At 42.9% G+C, this 24190-nt stretch overlaps 1 protein-coding gene across 1 annotated transcript in view; it reads left to right on the forward strand.

The window, feature by feature from the left end:
• Positions 1 to 24190, forward strand: part of NELL1 (neural EGFL like 1) — an 891542-nt gene that overhangs the window by 392005 nt on the left and 475347 nt on the right. Inside the window, 1 exon segment of the mRNA XM_032640327.1 lies at positions 18775 to 18900. Within this exon segment, the coding sequence (XP_032496218.1) occupies positions 18775 to 18900 (126 nt within the window).

The following is a 24190-nucleotide window of genomic DNA, read 5'->3' on the forward strand; positions in this document are numbered from 1 at the left end:
CATCAGGCTTTTGACGTTGCCTAAGATCATCCCCCGGGCTTGCTGGAGCCACGCCGCTGCCCACCTCCATCATCTTTACTCACCGCATGAACTGCCAGGTCTTCCGATCGGTTGTCCTCTAGACCCTACTTCCAGTCCTATTTTCCGTGTCCTTTGAGCTGATTCTTCTTTCTGTCTGGTCTTTTTCCTCCCATTGCACTGTGTTCTCTGGAACCCTTGTTGCCTTGTAAACAAATGCCCCCATGTCCTCAGACTCGCTGCAGAATAGCGTCCCTCCATCTCTCAGCCTCCTTGAATTCCTCTCAGAATACAGCTCTCCTACAGCTCTCTGAGCGGAGACTGCATTTTCTACAGAACCTCACGTACCTTGGAGGCCAGAGGTGACATTGGCTTCTCCAAAGATAGCTTTCCTGCATGTAGAGTAATTTCTTTCTTTCTCACAACAAAACCTTCTTCTATTTGGAAGTCTCAGCCATCTGCTCATGACACCTGCTGTCCCTTCAAGTTGCCGTCAGTGACACATCTCCTGGCCACTCCCCCTCACTCGCGGAGGCCTTTGGTACCTGGCTGCTCACGCTTCATCTCCACGCTGAGCTGTGCCCTCATTCTTGGCAAAAGACTTGCCTTGAAGATTTTTATCTTTGGGAGCACAATCACCTTCGCTCCCACAGCACTTCATTAAGCTTTTGACCTTGCCATCACTTAGTGGCTCTGTCCCTAAATTCATCAGCTCCTGTCCCTGGGTATAATCTTTCAGCTGCAAGCTCGCGCACACTCTCTCTCCACTTATCAACCCACCGCAGCCGGACTTCTACCCTTGTTCTACTGGTGCCGTTCTTAACGTGGTCACCAGTGCTCTCCTGCCAGATCCACCCTCCATGCATTTCCAGAATGAGCTTTTAAAAATGCATCAGTGATCGTGTTATTCTCTAGATTAAAACACTTTAATAATTCTATTAATTCATTCATTTACATTCAGTTACATTGATCTACAACAGTGATCTACAATTCATTTACATTGATCTACAGCAATGAACAAAGTAGTAAAAACTCATTGCACTCAATAGGTGTATACGCCTCATTAATATTTTCTTTAAGAATGAAATAAAAATATTTGGCAACTCCTCGTGTTCAGAAAATTTTTATCCTCAAGCAGCTTGTGTTTCCATGTAGTCCACATAACCCTTTTAATTCAGAACTGAAGTGGAGGCCCCTGAGCATGACGTTCAAGGCCTGGCTTTGACCTATGCTCACCTTCCTCCCACTTTCCTTAGTTCTGTCTGGTTCCTTCACGACCTTTCAGTTCTGTGAAGTCATGTTCACAGATGTGTCTTCTTCACGCCCTGGGCCTTTCCTCTGGTAATCCTTCTTGCAGGGATTCCTGTCCTTCCCATTTCCTACCTTCTCCTTTATCAGTTGTGTGAACATTTCTTTTTTTTTTTTTTTTTTATGCGTTACGCGGGCCTCTCACTGTTGTGGCCTCTCCCGTTGTGGAGGACAGGCTCCGGACGCGCAGGCTCAGCGGCCATGGCTCACGGGCCCAGCCGCTCCGCGGCATGTGGGATCCCCCCGGACCGGGGCACGAACCCGTGTCCCCTGCATCGGCAGGCGGACTCCCAACCACTGCGCCACCAGGGAAGCCCAACATTTCTTTTATGACAGTTCCCGTCACGCCCTTTGCTGGATAGAATTGCTCATTACCTCCTTGTGGCTGTTCCATGCATATTGCCTCCAAAGTGGCTTCAACCTCAGTGTCCTTCTTTGTTTATGCCTCGGTCTCCCCTTATTCACTGTGGACGCCCTGGCCGAGCTGGCCTCATCTCTGTCACCACACCAGCCGTCAGAGTTCCTGGCCCGTTGAGCTCCTGAAGGCAGCCTGGGCATCCCAGGTCCAGGCTCGGGCCCAGGTAAGCACTTTCACCCTCAGCAGCCCACAGAGAAAACACCTGCCCCACCCTGTCCCCCAAATCCGAAATAGTGCTGCAATCCTTGGAAAGATCAATAGTAATTTTTTTTTTTTTTTTTTTTTTTTGCGGTACGCGGGCCTCTCACTGCTGTGGCCTCTCCCGTTGCGGAGCACAGGCTCCGGACGCGCAGGCTCAGCGGCCATGGCTCACGGGCCCAGCCGCTCCGCGGCATGTGGGATCTTCCTGGACCGGGGCACGAACCCGTGTGCCCTGCATCGGCAGGCGGACTCTCAACCACTGCGCCACCAGGGAAGCCCAATAGTAATTTTGAATGTGGCTTTTTAGAGAGCCCTGGTTGTACCACTTGGTAAAAGCATCTTTACCTTGAATTAGGTGCTCCACAGACTGAGGTGTATAAGACCCCGAAGAGGAGGGGTCTGCCATTGACTGAGCTCTGGCCCTCTTTTCTTCCTCCAGCTTTTCTCCCCAGTAAATGTTTTTAGATGAGGATTTGATAATCAGTGCCTCCCAATTCCATCTCCGCCACCCCCTTCTCTGCCTCTTTTTCTCTGTTTATTCTGTGGAGGGGGGGTATATTTTAAAATTCTAAAATTTGTTTGCAACTCTCAGGCATATCTTTGAATTAGACCTCAGTGTATCTCTAAAAGGAAGGATCTCAGCATTTTTTAACCTCACCGAAATGCCATTATTATTATTATTGGTATTTAAATTTTATTTTTCTAAGATTAAGTTCGTTTTCCTAAAGTAGGAAGACCAATTCATCTTTGTTATCAGCCTTTTTTTAAATTAAGAATCTGCTGCTCTCAAAGGAGGTTTCAACTCAAAAGGCATAAATTCTTTTTTTTTTTTTAGAAGATGTTGGGGGTAGGAGTTTATTAATTAATTTATTTTTGCTGTGCTGGGTCTTCGTTTCTGTGCGAGGGCTTTCTCTAGTTGCGGCAAGCGGGGGCCACTCTTTATCGCTGTGCGTGCGCCTCTCACTATCGCGGCCTCTCCTGTTGTGGCGCATAGGCTCCGGACGCGCAGGCTCAGCGGGCATGGCTCACGGGCCCAGCCGCTCCGCAGCATGTGGGATCTTCCCGGACCAGGGCACGAACCCGTGTCCCCTGCATCGGCAGGCGGACTCTCAACCACTGCGCCACCAGGGAAGCCCCTCTTCTCATCTTTGAAGGAACAAATCAAGGGGTGTTGGCTGGCTCCGTGGAGGAGCCACTGACGGGCAGAGGACGCTAACTTGAGAAGCCTGGTCCCTTTGGCTTGGGTCCCCCAAGGCCGGTTAGAGAGGAGAGCCAGGCCTGGCAGCCTGTCAGGAATGGCTGCCTTTGAAGCCAAAAAGTGAGAAGAGGCAGCCAAAGACATTGTGGAGGCCCAAGACCCTGTCCAGGGTGCGCATGTGTGTCATGCACGCTGTCTCATTGACTCTGCCTGAGGATACTGTGCTCCTCAGACGTGGAAACCCAGTTCAGAGATATTCCGTCACTTGCCCAGAGTAACACTCATTGGTAGCGAAGCTGGGCTTTGAACTGAGATGGGCCACATATTTTTCTTTCTAGCTCTGTGTCATTCAGCTGCACAGGGGCTTACCTGGTTTTGTCCCCCTGAGAAAGGAGAAATACAGGTTTGGGATTGTCCCCCTTGCCCCCTTTTCAAACAGCTTTATTGAGGTATAATTCCCATACCATACAATTCACTGGTGTAAAGTGTTCAAACCAATGGTGCTTGACATAGTACACTCTTTTACAAATTGTGTGTTAAATTTTAACATTTCATTTGACCTAACATGTGACATTTTAGCCATTTTTAGGTGTACAATTTCATGGCATTGATTGCATTCACAGTGTTGTGAAACCATCACCACTCCCTATTTATGAAACTTACTCATCACCCAACAGAAACCCTGTAACCATTAAGCCATGACTTCTCATCCTTCCCTCCTCCCAGCCCCTGCAAACCCCTCATCTTGGTGCAGCCATAACACTTTGGGGCAGTAAGACCGTTCAGTGGTTCTTCAAAATCCAAGCATAGAATTACCAGATAGCCCCCCAATTCCAGTCCTAGATCTATACCTAAAGGTGTTGAAAGCAGGTACTTGAGCATATACTTGTACACCAGTGTTCATTGCAGTGTTATTCGCCACAGCTAAAAGGTGGATGGTTCTTTCTTTTCTTCATCCCAACCATATGCCTGATTCTCTTCTTTACCATAGCAGCTCTGCTTAAATCTTTTCTTTTCAACAATACGGTGTCGTTAACTATACTAACCATGTTGTGCATTCCATCTCCACGAGTTACTTGTCTTATGACCAGAAGTTTGACCCCTCTCACCCATTTTCACGCCTCCTCACCTCTGACAACCATCAGTCTGTTCTATGAGTTTGGATTTTTTTTTTTTCAGATTCCACATGTAAATGAGATCATATGCTATTTTCTTTCTCTGTCTCACTGCACTTAGCATAATGCCCTCGAGGTCCCCCATCCCTGTTGTCACATATGGCAAGGTTTTCTACTTTTTTATGGCTGAATAACATTCCATCGTGTGTGTGTGTGTGTGTGTGTGTGTGTGTGTGTGTATGTATATATCTATATCTACATATATCTAAATCTATATGTATCACATTTTCTTTATCCTTTTATCCATTGAAGGACACTTGTTTCCATGTCTTGGCTATTGTAAATAATGCTTCAGTAAACATAGGGGTGTGTATACCTTTTTGAGATGGTGATTTTATTTCCTTTGCATAAATACCCAGATGTGGAATTGCTGGATCATGTGGTAGTTCTATGTTTAATTTTTAAAGGAGCCTCCATACTGTTTTCCACAGTGGCTGCACCAATTTGCATTCTAAACAACAGTGCACAAGGGTTTCCTTTTCTTCACATACTCACCAACACTTGTTTTTTCTTGTGTTTTGGATGAGAGCCCTTCTGACAGGTGTGAGGTGATAGCTCAGTGTGGTTTTAATTTGTGTTTCCCTGATGATTAGGGATGTTGAGTACCTTTCATGGGACTCTTGGCCATTTATACGTCTTCTTTGGAAAAATGTTCAGGTCTTCTGTTTTTTTAATCAGATTGTTTGACTTTTCTCTATTGAATTGTATGAGTTCTTGTATATTTTGCATATTAAGCCCATATCAGATATATGATTTGCATATATTTTCTCCTGTTCAGTAGGTGGCCTTTTCATTTTGTGGATGGTCTCCTTTGCCGTATAGAAGCTTTTTAAATTTGGTGTAGGGTTTAATTCTGTTTTTTATATTGAGCTTCCAATTTAGATGTTATTCCAAATGGAGTTACTTCAGTATAGAGCAGTGTGTCTTAAATGTTTTTTTCATTGTCATCCCCCTAAGGTGTCTTTCTGACATTTTTTTCCTTATCGTTTTCTCATGAAAATTTAATACCAGAGATATACTATATATCTGCTTCTGTGCTGTGGCCCTTTGGAGAATCACAAACTTAAAAATAGCTAAGATTTTTTCACTCCCCCAAGAGCCCGGTTGAGAGTGAGGGTGTGAAGATTAAAGTATTACCTTGGGAGCCAGGTCTGCCTGGACTCGAGTTCTAGCTCTGCTCCCTCCTTGTTGGGTGACCTTGGGCAAGTTGCTTAGTCTCCCATGCCTCAGTTTCCTCATCTATAGACTTGAAATTATGAAAAACCTACTTCAAAGGGTTATTATGAGAATTAAATTAGTAAATAAATGTAGGCCAGTACCTGGTACTTGGTAAATGCTACACAAACGTTAACTGTTATTATTTTTTAAACGGTTCTTCCTTTTAAAAGTAGTTCAAGACCAGTAGATTGTATGAAAACCCGATTCTCTCCCATTTTCCTCCTTTTGAATTGTGTTTTCCATTGTACTTTTGAATTGCGTTTTTAGAGGAAAGTGGGTTATGAGTCATTATTCTGTGGGTTTTTTTCTCATTTCTCTTCATCCATTTATTTAAAAAATTTTCAACAATCACTTTTCATAGGAGTCTGGACTTGGTGAATTTTAAGGACCACGTTAAATGCTTTATGGTTTCAGCTTTCATATTAGATAAGATGGATTCAGTCAGATGTGTAAAAATTTGGAGTTGGGAATAATGTTGATTTCAATTCAAGAAGATTGTTGCATCTAAGGAATCTCTTCATACGGGGAAAGGCACAGAGAAGTAGCTGTCCTTCCTGAGGACATTCAGCTGATCATCATTCTTCCTACAGGTGCTGGAAGACAAGGACTGGTTTTATTGAAACCCGGTCGTGTTCATTAACGAACTGCCCATAGGTCCACAGGCGCCTGTTTGTTTGTGTGATTCAGAGCCTGGTATTTAATCACTGGTTAATTTGATGCTGTAGTGAATCAGATATAAACCTCTGGCACCAAATCATTTATTTTTAAAAGACTGAAACCTCTGTGCACTTTATTTTGACTGCATGGGAAAGGTGGTGAATAAATAATTTGACAAATTGTGGCTACAGGAAATTGCTATTTAATTAACCGAGGAAAGTGGGTATGAGGAAGGCGAAGCTAAGGTGGCTTTGTAGAGAGGCAGAATAGAGTAGATACCAAGGTTCAGATTCTCTGAGGTCACCTTCCCGCTGTTTAACCCCTTGTGCCTCCATTAAATAAAATGAAAGTATTAATATATACCTATCCATATGGTACTTGTGAGGATGAAATGGGTTAATACATGCAAAGTGCTTTATAACTATGGCACAAAGTAGTGATCAATAAATGCTACCTATAGAAAGAATAGTGCAACCAGAGATAAAGAGGATGTAGATGCTTGGCTGGTGGTACTGCAGTCTCCCATCTCTTTCACTCTTGGCTAACTTTTGTGTATCTTTGTAAAGCAAAAGAATAGCTGCCCAACATCTCTCCATTTTTCCCAACTCCCAGCCCCTGGTAATCACCAGTTTAGTCATTTCTATGAGTTTGGCTTTTTTAGATCCCACATATAAGTGGTATCTTACGGTGTTTGTCTTTCTCTGTCTGAGAGAGAAGTGCTTACTTCACTTAGCATAATACTCCCAAGGTTCATCCATGTTGTTGCAAATGGTAAGACTTCCTTCCTATGGCTAAATGATATTCCGTTGTGTGTGTGTGTGTGTTGTGTATCTCACATCTTTTTTCATTCACCTTTTGATGGTCAAAGAGTACATACTTCTTAGTTATAAGATGAATACGTTCTTGGGATCTAATGTACAGCATGGTGATTATAATGAACAATACTGTATTATGTATTTGAAAGTTGCTAAGAAAGTAGGTCTTATGTCTTCTCACCACAAAAAAGAAATGGTAATTATGTGACCTGATGGAGCTGTCAGCTAAGGCAGTGGTAGTGATCATTTTGCAACAGTAAGTGTATCAAATTTACACATTGTATACCTTAAGCTTCCACAATGTTATATGTCAATGATGTCTTAATAAAGCTGGAGGAAAAAGAAGAATGGCTGCCCAATCAAAGTGATAAGGGAAGGCCGTCAACATTTTATGAAGGCTTCTTACCTTCTCAAGACCCACAACAAACATCTTTTGGGTGAAACCTTCCTCAGTCGTTTTTGATGGAATTAGCCGCTTCTTTTTCCGGTAGAACTTTGTTCATGTTCAGGTGACTGCCTCTTCACTGGCTTAGGACTCGTTCTGTATGGTCTGGCTTTTTTCACTTAGTATAAAAGCCAGAATACAAGGACCACATCTCACTGACCTTCGGAATCGTTACTGCCTCTGGAATTCAGCAGTCTCTTAACAGCTCTTGAATTTGCTTTCCCAGGGGCAGGGAAGGCAAGAGACCATCATAGCTTCCACATTTCCAACTGATTCATAACTCAGGAGGAAACCTTGGATCTTTTTGGAAGCGCTCACTCGTTTTGTTGGTACCGTTGGCTGAAGTAGGGTTCAGATATTCATAGATTCAGGTAGGCTGGAGCGCAGCCTACAGCTAAAGCTGAATGAGTCACCTTTCACTCAATGTGCTTCTTTCCTTGCAGATGCTCAGCATCAGTCTGTGGATGCTCTCCAAGGTCAGAAAAACCAGCCTGGGAGAAAAAAAAAAAAAATCATAGAGAGGTATCTTACAATGCTCTTCCGATGTCAGCTAAAAATTGGTGTGCTGTGATTCCCAGTGGCACAAAGAGATGTTACTTTATGACAGTATTTAATTCTGAAATTGAGCCCAGCAGGGGGAGAAAACATCTTAGCATGAATTTGCAAGTATCTGACATAGCTGTATATGGGAAGTACTTTTAAAATATCAGAAAATCCAACGATCTAACTTCTACCTTATGATGTATTTAACCCTGTGTGAGAAGACTTCTTTACTACGCACGGGATGACCAAAAGGTTATTTGAATTTTTAATCTGCAGATATTTGATCTGGCAGGCAACATGTTTGTTTGACACATATCTTGGAATATGGTGTAAAAATTCATCTCACCAGGCAACAGAAATTTAAAGGGTTATTGTATTAGTCAGTTGGAGCTGTCATAACAAAGTGTCATCGACTGGCTGGCTTAAACAACGGAAATGTACTCACAGTTCTGGAGGCTGGAAGTCTGAGATTAGGGTGCCAGCAGGGTTGGGTTCTGGTGAGGGCTCTCTTCCTGACTTGCAGATTGCTGCTTTCTCCCTGTGTCCTCACGTGGCAGAGAGAGAGTACGCTCTTTCATGTCTCTTCTTTAAAAGGCACTGATCTCATCAGGAGGGCACCACTCTCATGACCTTATCTAAACCTAATTATCCCACAAGCGCCCCATCTCCAAATGCCATCACATTGGAGGCTAGTGTATAAACATAATGAATTTTCTGGGGGAACACAACTCAGTCCAGAGACGTTATATAGGAAGCTCCCTAGATTGTCTTATTTTTCTCTTCTCTTCTCTTTTCTTGTCTTACTTTCTCCTTTCTTTGCCTTCCTATATTCTCTTTACTTCCTGTCATGTTCTCTTCCTTCCCTTCCCTCCCTCCCTCCCTCCCTTCTCCTCCTCCTTCCTTCCTTGCCCATTTCCATCCTCCCTTCCATCCTCCTTCCTCTCTCTCTCTCTCTTCCCACCCCTCTCTCTTACACCCCCCTGCCCCCCAAAGCTCCTTGTGATAACATGCTTCAAGGCACAGACATTTTGGGGTTGAATCTGATAGGCAGATGTGTTTTGCTTGGTTCAAAATATTTGAAAAAAAAATGGAGGCACTATTTTAAAAAGTTAAATTAATACTAGGGTATGTAACTTCTCTAGAAAGATCAGAGATCTAGCCCACAGTCCCTGGGAGGCAATACTACAGAGTGATGAGTACAAACTCTGGAGTCAAGCTGCGTGAATTCACATCCCGGCAGTCCAGGTACACCTCCTGGCTATGGGACCTTAGACAATTAACTGTCCGTTCCTATGGCCCTAGTCTCTCATCTGTAAAGTGAAGACAACATTTCAAATTCTTCCACTGTCTTTCCGCCACTGAGGTTTAGTGTCATTTTCCATGTATCATTCGCCTTGCACAGTGTTTTTCACCTTGTAAGAGAAGAACCATTTCTTTGTTCTCGGAAGTAGAGAAATGAAAACGATTGAGAGAGATTGGTAGAGTGAGGGAGGGAAGGGAGAGAAAGGTAGGTAGGTAGGGATTGATTTATATTTTAGGAAAAATAATATATACCTTATTTATTTGGGGGAAGGGGCATATTTTGCGCGTATATCTTCTGCCTGGCTTCTGTTGGCATTTGGTTTATATTTCTGATTCCATAGGCCTTTAATTTCTCTCCCCTTGCTTTAGGAAGAAAACAATAATTATAGAGAAGCACGGAACATTGGATAAAGTACTAACTCCAGAGTTAGAAGACCTTGGTTCTGTTACCAGCTCACTGATTATCTGTGAACCTTTGGACAGGTCAGAGTTCTTCTCTAGGTCTTTATTTTCTCATCTGAAAAAGGTCATAATAATTCATATCTTGTCTGCTTCACTGGATTTTTATAAGTTCAAATCAGAGACCATATAGGCCCTCACTTTACAAAATACCCAGTGTGACAGTTGGGAGAGTACTGACAGTTCTAATATCAATCCCAGTGCCACCATGTTTTTATGACTCATGATTTCTGAAAAGTCAGGAGATTAAAGTCTGGTAGAATTGCTCTGCAGGTTATCTTACTAGTCCCTGGAGGGCTTGTCCCGAGCTGTGCTTTCGTTTGAATGTCTGTTGCTAGTCCTGGCTGTTCTTCGTTTTCTGGGGAGATGCCAACTCAGTTGAAACAGGTATCCAGGAACAGTGTGAAGGTTCAGGTCATCTTAGTAGTATTTTCTAGGACTTGTGTCTTGGAAAAGACATCTGGAACATCTTCAAGCTCATTGAAACAGGATGAAAGCGGGTGGCCCAGAATATAATGCTACAGAGGCAGGGTTTATGATGAATTGTGAGGACAGAAACACCTGAATGTGTCAAGAACTTTAGAACCCGGGAAGTCTTTAGATGCTCTCTGATCCAACTCACCATTTTATAAATGGGAAAACTGATGTCTAGAGAAGTGCCCAGTGCTAGGGTTAACTAACAGAAAGAGCAAGAATAGAGCTTGACCCTTGACTGTCAATCTAGCACTCGTGTCCAACAGTCAGAGTGGAAGAAGTGTGCTCTTTTTTTTTTTTTTTGTGGTACGCGGGCCTCTCACTGTTGTGGCCTCTCCCGTTGCGGAGCACAGGCTCCGGACGCGCAGGCTCAGCGGCCATGGCTCACGGGCCCAGCCGTTCCGTGGCATGTGGGATCTTCCCGGACCGGGGCACGAACCCATGTCCCCTGCATCGGCAGGCGGGCTCTGAACCACTGCGCCATCAGGGAAGCCCCGAAGTGTGCTCTTGAAGTCACAGAAACCTGGGGTGAAATTGTAGGTGTTCTCCGTGTCGTTTCTGATGGCAGTCCATTGGATGGTTGGGGATAATGAAATGAGATGCACACAGTTCTAGGCACAGAGCACAGTCTCAATAAATATTGATTTTCTTTGTTCACTCTGTTTCTTTTTTAAATGTGCACAGGGAGTGGGGCATAACTTCTCCCCCTACTCCCCCCTCGCCCCACTCTCTGCATCCAACCCTCTCTGGGCTGCCTTTTTCTAGGAAATTCTTATGTAACAAGTCTGAGTAGATCACACTGTTCTATTTAGAGAATTCTTTGCATTTGCTTCTACCCAAGCTCTACACTCTAATTTAACGACGACGATGCCAAATTCAGCTCTGTGTGTTCTGAACAGTCTCACGCAGATGGACGCTGGTGATATGTGAAGAATCATTATGCTACATCAGATTTCACTTGAAAGTCCATAGGTATACCTTCTTAAAACGAAAACAAACTACTTTATTTTCCTGGGAAGGGACATAAATCATGTATTTTTATTACCCCAGAAGACCAACAGAGGACAAGCACTGATATTTCAAAGGTGACAAGCAATTTATAAGAAGGAATCACAATCTGAGCCCCATTATACTCCAGCTGATATATACTGCAGTGGGGTTTACAGGTGTTTCTCTAGCAATATTTAAGAAAAGACCCAGGCCCCTTTGTCACTAGTTTCTAATCCTACAGGGGGCCTTCAGTACTCTTAAGCCTCCTGAGTTGAGGTTGTATCAAGGGTTCCAGCTCAGAGCAGAATGCTATCACCTGTTTCGGGGTCCTGGATCTCTGGAGTCTAAAGTTTGAAAGTGTTAGGATTTAATATAAAAGAGCCACAGAAGCTGTGATGCAAAGTACAGCTTTACTATTTTAACAGAGAGTGTGATACAAAACCAAGGTCATGAACAGTATTGCACGTGGACATAGAATTTGGAGATCTGCCTGTTTCCATACACTTTGTGATGGCATCAGCCACGTGTAACATAGTCACAGGATCGAAAAGTTACGGAGGGCTAAAACTGGCCCAGTGAGATCAATGCCAACTTTGAAGGGAGACTGTGGATTCAAACCCAGGGTCTTAGGCTTACTGACTTTATGCCTTGGACAAGTGATCTAATAATCTCTGAGCCTTGGTTTCCTCATCTTGACATGGGGGTATCTATCTCCTATAGTAAGTAGTCAAGTGGAATAAATGGGGTGATGGGATGCTACCTGTGGAGTACCTAGCATAGTGTCTCATATGTTGAAATGACAGCTACTGGGTATTAACCAGGTGCTAGGGGCTGTTCTAGTTTTACCTTTTGAGATTAGCAGCTATTAGCCTCTTATTCATTTTGGTATCATACTGTGCTTAATGATGTGTTTTAAAATTTTTATCCATTCATCCTTCTGGTAGTCAGCTTAACTGTGGTTCTTAGAAATTCTTGCTAGACTGATCCAAACCTTTAGATTGAGCCTGGCCTTCAGTGTGTTCAACTTCTCCTTTGAAGTTCAATCTCAGACATTGCGTCTTCTTGCCTTGTGGCTTTTGGGTAAATATGAGACTGGAAAGGACCATTGCTTGAGAGAGGGACCTGCTTTAGGCAAAGCACCATCACCACCTGGGCAAAAGTCAGATGGCTTTTCAGGCTTATATTTAAAAACCTCATTGTGGGACTTCCCTGGTGGCACAGTGGTTAAGAATCACCTGACAATGCACGGGACACGGGTTTGAGCCCTGGTCCAGGAAGATCCCACATGCCTGCCGTGGAGCAACTAAGCCCGTGCGCCACAACTAGTGAGCCTGCACTCTAGAGCCTGCGAGCCACAACTACTGAGCCCGCGTGTCACAACTACTGAAGCCCGTGCGCATAGAGCCCGTGCTCTGCAACAAAGAGAAGCCACTGCAATGAGAAGCCCGTGCACCGCATCGAAGAGTAGCCCCCTGCAACTAGAGAAAGCCCACGCGCAGCAACGAAGACCCAATGCAGCCAAAAATAAATAAACAAATTTATATATTAAAAAAAAGAAAAAGAACCCTCATTGCTTTGGGCTCACTCAGTTTCTCTCTCTGAGCATCAGGTCATTCTTTAATTGGGGAGTTCTGTTTGTTTTTTTCTTTCTTTTTTGGGGGTAACTATTCATGACCTTTTAGGATCTTGTCTGTGAACAAAAAGCATTTGTCCTAGGCTCGTTTTGAAAAATCTCAGTTGTTTTCTATGTCTCAAGATTTTCTCAGGATATCCCAGGTCTCTGAAGATGTTAATTCTGTTTTGATTCTCTGCATAACCAGACTTGCTTGTGAAGCACTCTTGAATCCTCTTGAAACTGTCTCCAGGCTTGTGCCTTCCCCTGAGGATGGAGAGACAATCTTTCTTAGGCAGATGTGTCTCCCCTCCATCCCCTGTCCCCATCCTCAAACTAGGGGAATTGTCAGTTCCTTACTTTCTTCCATCCTCTTGTCTCAAGGGACCTAACCGATGACTCTAAACACTTTTTCTCTCCCTACCCTCATTTTTATCAGGAACTGATTTTTATATCTGCTGTTCGTGTGATAGAAGGTAAGCAACAAAGATAAGGTTGTGACAGTTTAATTTCCTGGCACGTTTGTCAACTTTTCTGCCTTACTTTGGTTCTTCCTCTTTCTGGACTGGTACCAGAGCATTATTAGATATGCAAGGGCTGGAATTACCAATGGTATGAATTGAAAACAAAAGCAACTCAAAGACACATCAGCAGAGTGGCGGGGATGTGTGGCCATGGGGTCCTAGGTGGCTCGCAGAGAGCAAGGGTCGGATAAACCTATGTGAGAAATTCTCTCTGGGGTTTCCTAACATCCCCTTTCTGATTTTTGAAAATATTTTTACTCAGGGCCTTGGCATCCTATGAAACGAGGAGATAGCTTAGCTGTTTGAATCAAAATAAACTTGTTATGGCCAAGTAACTCCTTCAAATGTAGATGAGGCAGACACCTCTCAGCAGTTATGCAGTGGCCTGAGGGAGATGAGTCAGGAGTTTCTCTGGGAGGAGCTGACAAGGGTCCATGACAGAGAAACAGTCATTGCCATCAGCAGCCTGGTTGGCAGCTGTGGCCCATGGGTGGAAGATTGAATTGCCTCTGAGGCAAGTCCTGACTAGTTTCTCATCTTAAAAAATGGCTGGGCATCCTAGCAGTACAGAATGAGTTCAGTGTGGCTGCATCTCTGTGAGTAAAATACCAGTGTGACTTAGCCTTCAGCTGGCCCTGCTCCAATCCACTCTCTTCACTACAGCCGAGTGATATTTTGAGAACAGAAATTGGACTGTGTCACCACCGTGATTAAAGCCCAGGCTCCTTTACGTGGCCTCCAGGGCCCAGCAGGGTCTGGCCCAAGCTCATCTTTCCAGTTTCTCTTCAGCTAGGTAAAGTTCCCTCCTCTAACGAATTCTTCTTATTCTTCTCTATCTGGTATGTAATTCCCCTCCCCTTCACCTGTTTCATTTCTATTTCAGGTCTTGGATGAGCAATCACTTCCGTAGAGAATCCTTCTCTGAACCTCTCAGACTAGGTCAAATCCCCATGAATTGATCTCACATTATTGGTAGAACATATAAGTTCTGCTCAGTGTCTTGCCAGGCTGTGAGGTCCATGATGGAGTTTTGTTCATCACTCTGCCTCAAAGTGTAGTAGAGGGCTAATTAGTGTTCTTTGAATGTACAGACTAAATGGTCCTCTCCCTTTCTAACTCTGCAATGACAAAAAGTTTAGCCCCTGTAGTTTCCCTTCTGTTTCCTCATCTCCAATCTCTAAGCTGAATTTCTGTTCATCTTTCAAGGTCAAGCTTAATGATCTTCTTTGAGATGTTTCTCATGGTCATTCTTTGTACTAGTCAGAGTAGGCTCAGTGGGTTAACTAACAAAAGCATATTTCTAGGTCATGAAATGTGTCCATCATGCTGGTCTGGTGGCCTGCTCCTCATTCAGGGAGGCAGGCTGAAAGAGACTTCATCTCTGTGCTCCCATACTTTCCAAAAAAGAAAGAAGGAAATGCGTTAAGCCTGACGCTAGCCCTTAATCTTTCCACCCCGGGGTGGTATGCCCCTGCTCAGATTCATGCTTTGTCATAGAGCCATGCTTAGTTTTGAAGAGGATGGGGAAGTACAGCTGTATTATGTGCCCAGGAAGAGGAAAACTGGTAATACTGGATGAACAGTACTTATGCTGACTAGCCCCCTCCTATACCTGGCTTTTCTTGGTGTCCTAGTCTCTCACTTACGATGATCGATTCTTCTCCTCTCACATAGTCATATGAAAGACCTTGTAATCAACGAAATCACCTTTGAACTCTTAATGTCAAGCACATTACTCTATAACTCCATCTCCTAGCTTTCCAGCTCATACGCTTCAGTACTCTCACTGGCATAGTTCCTTGCCTCCATCAGGATTCCTGCTGCAGGTCGGGTTCACTTAGGAAGCAAACTCTGAGATGGAGACTGGCATGCAGGAAGTTTGTTAGGGAGTGCTGTAGGGGGTGAACATATATGGGGGAAGGGAAAGATACAGGACTGGGCAGAGGGCGGATTTAGCTCATCTCAATGAGTTCTGTGAACCTGGGATAGTCCTTTACACTTACCTTGAGTTGGGGTAAAGGAGAACCAGCCTCCATTGAAGGTTGTCCTGAGGACGGCAGTGTAACTAAGGATAAGGCAGCTCGATTCAGTCAAGGACAGTTTTCCTAAAAGGCTAACAGCTGAAGATCGTTAGCAGGTGGTACTTCAGGCAGCCGGGGGAATAAGTTCTTCAGATGTGAGGAGAGATCTGGGCAGTACATTTCAACTGTCTACACCCATCTTACTGTCGTCACTTCTGTCCTTAATAGCTGAGGTTCCTTGACATCTCATTATCATCAGCTCTTTTTTTTTTGCAACCTCAGTTCCCTTATTTCTCTTTTTACCCATCCTGTTTGTTTAAAAACTCATCTCTGGGTACACCTAACTTTCCAAGTACCCTGCCCCTACCCCACATACCTGGATGAGACAGGAAAAAAAACACATGACCATGCTGACTGCTCTCACTTAATATTTATGGCCACAAATCACACATGCCTCTGCAGCCACCTAGTATACTCTATAGTAAATTCTCTTTCCTTCTTTCCAAAATGATTATTTCATAACTTTTCCCCTTTCCTTAAACATCCAATACCTCCTTCCTCTCCTAGTTCTCTTTCTTCTCGTTTCACTGAGGAAATAAAAAAACAAGTAAAGGAGAACTACTTCATCTTTCCACCACCCAATATGCCAACTTATCTCCACCTCTTCCCTTATCTCTTGGTTTCATTCTTGTTGTAAAGATGACTTCCTCCATCTGTGGACTGGAACACAACTCCTCTTGCCTCCCCAGGACTTGACTTCTGCAAAGATCTGTTCTCTCTTCTATACTGTCAATTTTCTTCACTAGTGTTGAATCATTCCCAATGGCGTGTAAACTCACTGTGGTTTTTCCATCACAAGAGAGTCTTTAAACAAGACTGTCTTTCATAATCGAGTCTCCCTAGAGCTACTGCTTCAGTTTTTCTTCTCTTGATGACAAAATATCTCAGAAAGTTCGCCTTGTTTCTCTGTCTCCTTCATCTTTCATTCTTTCTTTAATTGACTCCAGTCAGGCTTTGCCAGCCCCTTTCCCCAAACTACTCTTACCAGGCCAAGGGCAGCAGTGAACTTCTTGCCAAATCCAATGGTTAATTCTCTTTCTATCTTATTCAACTTTCTCAGCATCACGTGACAAAACTGACCATTACTCCTTTCTTGAAACATTTTTCCTCTTGACTTTCATGATATCCACTCTTCTGTTTTCTTTTTATGGCCGAGTAATATTCCATTGTATATATGTGCCACATCTTCTTTATCCATTCATCTGTTGATGGGTTGCTTCCATGTCCTGGCTATTGTAAATAGAGCTGCAGTGAACATTGTGGTACATGTCTCTTTTTGAATTATGGTTTTCTCAGGGTATATGCCCAGTAGTGGGATTGCTGGGTCGTATGGGAGTTCTATTTTTAGTTTTTTAAGGAATCTCCATACTGTTCTCCATAGTGGCTATATCAATTTACATTCTCACCAACAGTGCAAGAGAGTTCCCTTTTCTCCACATCCTCTCCAGCATTTATTGTTTGTAGATTTTTTTTTTTTTTTTTTTTTTTTTTTTTTTTGCAGTACGCGGGCCTCTCACTGTTGTGGCCTCTCCCGTTGCGGAGCACAGGCTCCGGATGCGCAGGCTCAGCGGCCATGGCTCACGGGCCCAGGCACTCCATGGCATGTGGGATCTTCCCAGACCGGGGCACGAACCCGTGTCCCCTGCATCGGCAGGCGGACTCTCAACCACTGCGCCACCAGGGAAGCCCTGTAGATTTTTTGATGATGGCCATTCTGACCAGTGTGAGGTGATATGTCATTGTAGTTTTGATTTGCATTTCTCTAATAATTAGTGATGTTGAGCATCCTTTCATGTATTTTTGGTAATCTGATATATTCTTTGGAGAAATGTCTATTTAGGTCTTCTGCCCATTTTTGGATTGGGTTGTTTGTTTTTTTGATATTGAGCTGCATGAGCTGCTTTGTATATTTTGGAGATTAATCCTTTGTCAGTTGGTTCGTTTGCAAATATTTTCTCCCATTCTGAGGGTTGTCTTTTCGTCTTGTTTATGGTTTCCTTTGCTGTGCAAAAGCTTTGAAGTTCCATTAGGTCCCATTTGTTTATTTTTGTTTTCATTTCCATTTCTCTAGGAGGTGGGTCAAAAAGGATCTTGCTGTGATTTATGTCATAGAGTGTTCTGCCTATGTTTTCCTCTAAGAGTTTTATAGTGTCCGGCCTTTCATTTAGGTCTTTAATCCATTTTGAGTTTATTTTTGTGTATGGTGTTAGGGAGTGTTCTAATGTCATTCTTTTACAGCTAGCTGTCCAGTTTTCCCAGCACCACTTATTGAAGAGGCTGTCTTTTCTCCATTGTATATTCTTGCCTCCTTTATCAAAGATAAGGTGACCATATGTGTGTGGGTTTATCTCTGGGCTTTCTGTCCTGTTCCATTGGTCTATATTTCTGTTTTTGTGCCAGTACCATACTGTCTTGATGACTGTAGCTTTGTAGTATAGTCTGAAGCCTGGGAGCCTGATTCCTCCAGCTCCGTTTTTCTTTCTCAAGATTGCTTTGGCTATTCAGGGTCTTTTGTGTTTCCATACAAATTGTGAAATTTTTTGTTGTAGTTCTGTGAAAAATGCCAGTGGTAGTTTGATAGGGATTGCATTGAATCTGTACGTTGCTGTAAAGCCATTTTTGAAAACATAAATTCCAGAAAATACTAAACTCTTGACTTAAGGTTGTAGGTTATCTTAATTCTTACCATGAACTTTTTATGAGAAAGCAGATGGTGCTCTGATCTCCATTCCAAAGAGAAAAGATCTTTTTTGTTGAATCAGCCCATTATTCTTCGACATGGGATGCACCTCCAGGTTAAGGGGTGAAAGACATTAATTTGCATTAGACAGTAGCTGCAGTCTGTATTCACAGTACAACGTGGGAGAAAGTCGCTACACCATCATTTTGTAACAGATGGATTAAAGCATGTCTTAGTAAGAAAAACAAGCAGAGAGGGGCTCGATTCCCTTTATCTCTCTGATAAAAGCAACACCATGTACAGTGGACACCTAATAAATATTCATTGGTATCAATGCCTGGACACAGAACTCCTTGAATTTGGACATTTAAAACAAGCATCTTTCTTGGTTAGAGATTAATAATAACATATTCAATCTTCATACTTAGGTTCTTCACTGTTGTGTCCCACCATGCATCTTTCTAGAAATATTTTCAGTTTAAGATGGGATCTTCTGCATCACCTGAATTTGCACTTAAGCCTTTGTGTTTAACACATCTTGCTTTTTCTCTTGGCTTCCATGGGCATTCGCTCTTTCTAATTTCATTGTAAGATGATTACATTCCGGTTCAACCATCTGACTAACCGTGATATTGCTTCTTTTTTTCCTCCTTCAGATATTGATGAGTGTGCGGCTAAGATGCATTACTGTCATGCCAACACTGTGTGTGTCAACTTGCCTGGGCTATATCGCTGTGACTGTGTCCCAGGATACATTCGCGTGGATGACTTCTCTTGTACCGGTGAGCATTAAGAAGCAATGTTGCTTTTCTGATTCAGTCCTTCTCTGTGCCAGTATCTGTGTCATTACATTTAGCTCTAAGTACACTAAGTACTGTTTTCAACTAACTAGTTCTTCTCTTGCATTATCTTATCATCACCTTTTTAGGAATGAAGTGATAATAAGAGAAATTTTGTCTGCCTAATTTATTTCCACTCCCAGTATTTCTGTCTCTGTGTGTGTGCGTGCATGCATGGGTATATGATTTGAAATTGAAGACCCAGTTGCCTATGGTAACACTGAAGGACTTAGAGAGAGACATCAGTTCCAAATTGAGAAAAGTATCAAACTGTTTTCCTTCCATCAAGATGAAATGTGTTTTTATGTGAGAAAATATACTTTGTTCTCATTGGGAAAGATAAGGGGTTAAATTTAAAGCAGGAGCGAGAGTATCTGGTGGGCACGGATTGGGTATATGGGAGCCAGTCAAGACTTTTCACTGACATATGCTTATTGTCAGTTTTGTCCCTCTTCTTCCCTTTATCACTGGGCTGTGAATACAAAACTGGAACTTCATGGATTGTGGTCACTGCCTCTGTGTGAGCAGTGCTGGCTTGGTGGGCATTTGGTTTGGGGTTCCATTATCATTCAAATCACGAACACAGACAGGAACAGTAAATTGGTTAAGGGTGGTAGAAGATTCTGAGTCTTTCTTCTCTTGGATGAAATGTCTTTAAATGCCCAATCTGTAACCTATAAGGAAGGTGCTCCCTGAATACAAGATTTCAGTCATGCTGTGTATTTCTCTGACTCTTGGCATCTTTCTCTTTGTCCTAATGACTGGTATATAAAAAATGATTTCTTTTTAAATTAATTCATTTATTTTAATTTATTTAAAAAATTTTAAATTTATTTTCATTCACAGTGGAATTCCACTCTTAATATATTTTATTTTATTTAAATTTTTTAAAAATTTATTTATTTATTTATTTTTGGCTGCGTTAGGTCCTCATTGCTGCACGTGGGCTTGCTTTTAGTTGTGGCGAGTGGGGGCTACTCTTTGTTGCGGTATGTGGGCTTCTCATTGTGGTGGCTTCTCTTGTTGTGGAGCATGGGCTCCAGGCGTGTGGGCTTCAGTAGTTGTGGCACGTGGGCTCAGTAGTTGTGGTACACGGGCTTAGTTGCTCCACGGTATATGGGATCTTCCTGGGCTCGAACCCGTGTCCCCTGCATTGGCAGGTGGATTCTTAACCACTGCGCCACCAGGGAAGCCCCAATATATTTTATTTTGAATGGCCTTTTCAGAGGTGTAAAAAGTTATAAAAGTTTGAGAAGCATGTTTGTATGTCCAAATACTTTTGCCATTGATTGTTGTATATTTTTACGTTACTGTTCTTTGGCTAAAGGATTTCAGATTGATGCAAGATTCTGACTCCTGCAGTAGACCAAATATTGTTTACCTGTCTTTTATGTATTATTACAAAATTCCCAGAGAAAAAAGAGACTTCATAAACATTATGCTGTGATCCAAACATTTTAAGGGGGCAAAACTCTTTTGGACCTGTAAACAAATATAGTCTAAAAATCTGTGATATTACAGATGAGTCTTGTTCTGTTCTCAGTGGTCTGTCCGGGTCCTGACTTATGTTAACCCTAACATGAGGCAAAGGCAGCGGATCATCTCCCAGCACAGAGGCACCGTATCATGCAACTCAGACCTGATTAAGGCACTGCTGGGTGGAAAGGCCTTGTTGAAATTATATCAGAATACGTAGCACCTCTGCTTTTATTTTCTTCACTGAAGGGGGAAGACAAGAGCTGGTGCTTGTTGAAAGCCTCTTAAGGACAGGTGCTCTGCCTGGTAGTTTGTACAGTATATATGCAACCAGATGGAAAATGTAGTATTTTAAGAACTAGCTCCAGAGTTACTTTTAGAAAGAGAAATGTGTTGTTTGGAGTAAAAGGCAAGTGTATGGTTATCAGTGGGTACACCATCCAAAAAAAACAAAGAGTAAGTAGTTCTGCAGGGGAACTTTTTGTTTTGTTTGTGCATGTATCTTGTCTGAGAGAGAACAGAAAAGTTAGAACAAAAGAGAGAAATAAAAGAGGGAGGAGAGAGGAACCAGCCAGAGAGCAGAAGGCTGGGTGCTGTGGAGGACAGGGGTCAACGAAAACTGCTCAGTGAAAGGATGGCTGAAAGGACTTTTAAGGGTAGGAATACTTAGTGTGAGGGGTTTTGTTGTGGTGGTTTTGCTGTATAGTATGCAGGGCGAGTCTTCCTCATGACCCTCCAACTTTCAGCAAAATCTGTCACCTTGAAGACTGGGTGAGACCCTCCCCATTGTGACCCCAATGAATGCAGGTTAACATAAGGGACGGTGAGGGAAATGGTACATGTGTGTATAGGATATCGTGACCTCAGGGGCAGAGGTAACCATTCCGGTCCTTTCCCTGCCACCCAAAGTACATTTATACAGACATGAATGCAACAATCACAGTCACCACGGCCTCCTCTCAGGAGTGTCAGAAATCTCAGTGAGGGCTTTTGGACTGCCCCCATAGGTCATAGAATTGGGGATAAGATATTTTTCTTAAAAAAAAAAAACCTTCCATTGATCCCAGATTTCTTCTCATATACTGCCCATTTTTCTGCTTCTGTTCATAGCAAACGTCTTAATTGCATCATCAGGGGTTACTGCCTTCCTTACATGTACTTGTCTCACACACCCTCTTCATCCACTCCCACTAAGTCTTCCAGATGCACCATTCGACAGAGAGTACATTTATCAAGGTCAACCATGAGCTCCGTTTTGTTCAGTCTAATCTTCTTATCTCTTGTGACCTTTCAGCAGCATTTAGCAAAGCTGACTACATCGTCCTTTTTTAAGCACATTATTTTATTCACTTCTGAGACAGTGTATTTCCTGATTTTCCTTCTATGTCACCGGTCACACCTTCCCAGTGTCCCTAGCTGTTCTTCTCCCTCTGCTGATATCTTAAAGGTTACAGTACTGTAGAGCCCTGCCCTGGACCTTTTTCTCTTGTTCATCCATATCGTCTTTTCAGATGCCTCCATTCAGTATTATGACATTACAGCATCTCTATGTTAATAACTCCTAAATTTCTATCCAGTTCCAGTCTTTCTCCTGAGCTTCTGAATCATATATTCAACTTGACATCTACACATTGGTATTTAATAGGCATTTCATATTAACATGTATGAGATAGAACTCTGGATTTCCTTCCACCTCTGCAAACTTCCTCCTCTTCCAATTTTCTGCATCTCAGCAAATGAAAGCACCGTCTATCTAGTTTTTCAAGCCAGGAAGCTACGGGTGATACTTGATTGCTTTCCTTCTCTTGTCCCTCCACTTTTAGTCTGTACATCAGACTTGTTGAATCTACCCTCCACACGCTGTCCTAAGTCCGTCCACTTCATCCATTTCCGTCCATATCCTCTACTACCAAACTACCAGACATCCTCAGTGGTTACCATTCTGGACCTGCTGTCCCAGGCTTGCTCTACTGTAACTCTCTATTCACAGAGTGATGAGGGCAAACTTGTAAAACCAGGACTTTCTAAAGATCTCTTGTAGTTTTCCATTTCTCAGAAAATCAAATTAATTCTCCTTGTTTTGATTTAAAACCCTACGTGACTTTTTTCCTTTCTGCCTCTCTGACTTTATCTTGTACCGTTTCCATCCTTGTCCTTTCGGAGGCGGCCACCCAAACTTTTGACTTTTTTTTTTTTTTTTTTTTTTGTGGTATGCGGGCCTCTCACTGCCGTGGCCTCTCCCGCCGCAGACGCACAGGCTCCGGACGCACAGGCTCAGCGGCCGTGGCTCACGGGCCCAGCCCCTCCGCGGCATGTGGGATCCTCCCAGACCGGGGCACGAACCCGCGTCCCCTGCATCGGCAGGCAGACTCTCAACCACTGCGCCACCGGGGAAGCCCTTGACTTTTTTTTTTTTATTCAACAGGCTTGTTCTGCCTTAGGACAGTTCTACCTTGGCTACTTAGAATATAGCCCAGCACAGGGCAGTGCTCAGTAAGTATTGGATGAGGGAGTGAATAAAGCTGCTTGGCCCTGGGCTAATTGTTTACTTCTCTAAATCTCACTTGTAAAACATTGCTCATATCTGTTGTACCTATAGGTTACTGTGAACATCAAATAACATGTGTGGAAACATTTATCATGGCCCTTGTATCAGTCAGGTTAGGATGTTCTGCAGTAACAACCTCAAATATGAGTGACTTAAAATAACCAGGTTTTGTTTGTTGCTCACGTATTTCACCTGTCAACAGGAGTGGTGCTTTGCTTATCATAATGACTTTGGGATATAAGCTGATGGAATAGTCACTATTGTGAACATTGCTAGTCACCAAGACAGGGAAAAGAGAGCCTAGAGCATCTTGTATCAGCCAAAATATAGTCTAACCAAATCCCTTTGATGTACAACTCATTGACTAACTATAACGAGTTACCAGTCCTCAACCAACTACAAGGAGAAGAGGAAAGGCCTTCCTACCATGTACCTAGGTTGATAATTAGACGTATTTGGTGAATGGTGCTAATAAATACCATAGCAAATGATACAGTAGATTCTTAACAAGTTTTGTGTCCATTGACATGAAGAGCTGTTGATTAAAGTAACCTTATTTTTTAGTCGCAGTTCACAACATGATGGGGAATGTAGTCTCAAAAAATAATGATGATATTAAACACATTGTACTAAGTGCTATGATGGAAGTTCAAGCAAAACGCAATAAGAAAAGGGTGTTTGATTGTCAGAATGGAGCATTTGGAATGTATTTGCAAGCCAAGAGGAGCTATTGGAGTTTACCAAGGCATGTTATAGCGCGCATGTAAAGTAGAAATTTGGGAATATAGATGAGACGTGAATGGGAATATGGAATATTGATGGGAATGAGGAGAGGCAAGAGACAAGCATCCTCCCTGATGGTCATTTCTCCTCTAGACCAGATTCAGGGTCCTCCATTAGACATTTCCATAGTAAGCTGGAACTCTGACATTTACCTTGGTGTCCTGAAAAAAATAAACCTGTCAGGCCAAGTGTGCTCTTGACAAGATAAGCAGGTCCACACTTTTAATTTCTGTCATTTCTTTATTGGCAAAGAAGACTCCTTCCCCCAAGTGGTTAGTAGTCTATGTAATAAATGAGGTATATAACAGATATCTGCCACTGTAAGATGTCTTTTCAGATGCTTCGTTTCCAGAAGAAATTTGCTAGGAGAAATTGACAGGCCTGAAGACATCCTTTTGTCTGCCATGAGTTCCTGACATGGCATTT

Source organism: Phocoena sinus, chromosome 8 (genome assembly GCF_008692025.1).
Source record: "Phocoena sinus isolate mPhoSin1 chromosome 8, mPhoSin1.pri, whole genome shotgun sequence".
NCBI classification, from domain to species: Eukaryota; Metazoa; Chordata; class Mammalia; order Artiodactyla; family Phocoenidae; genus Phocoena; species Phocoena sinus.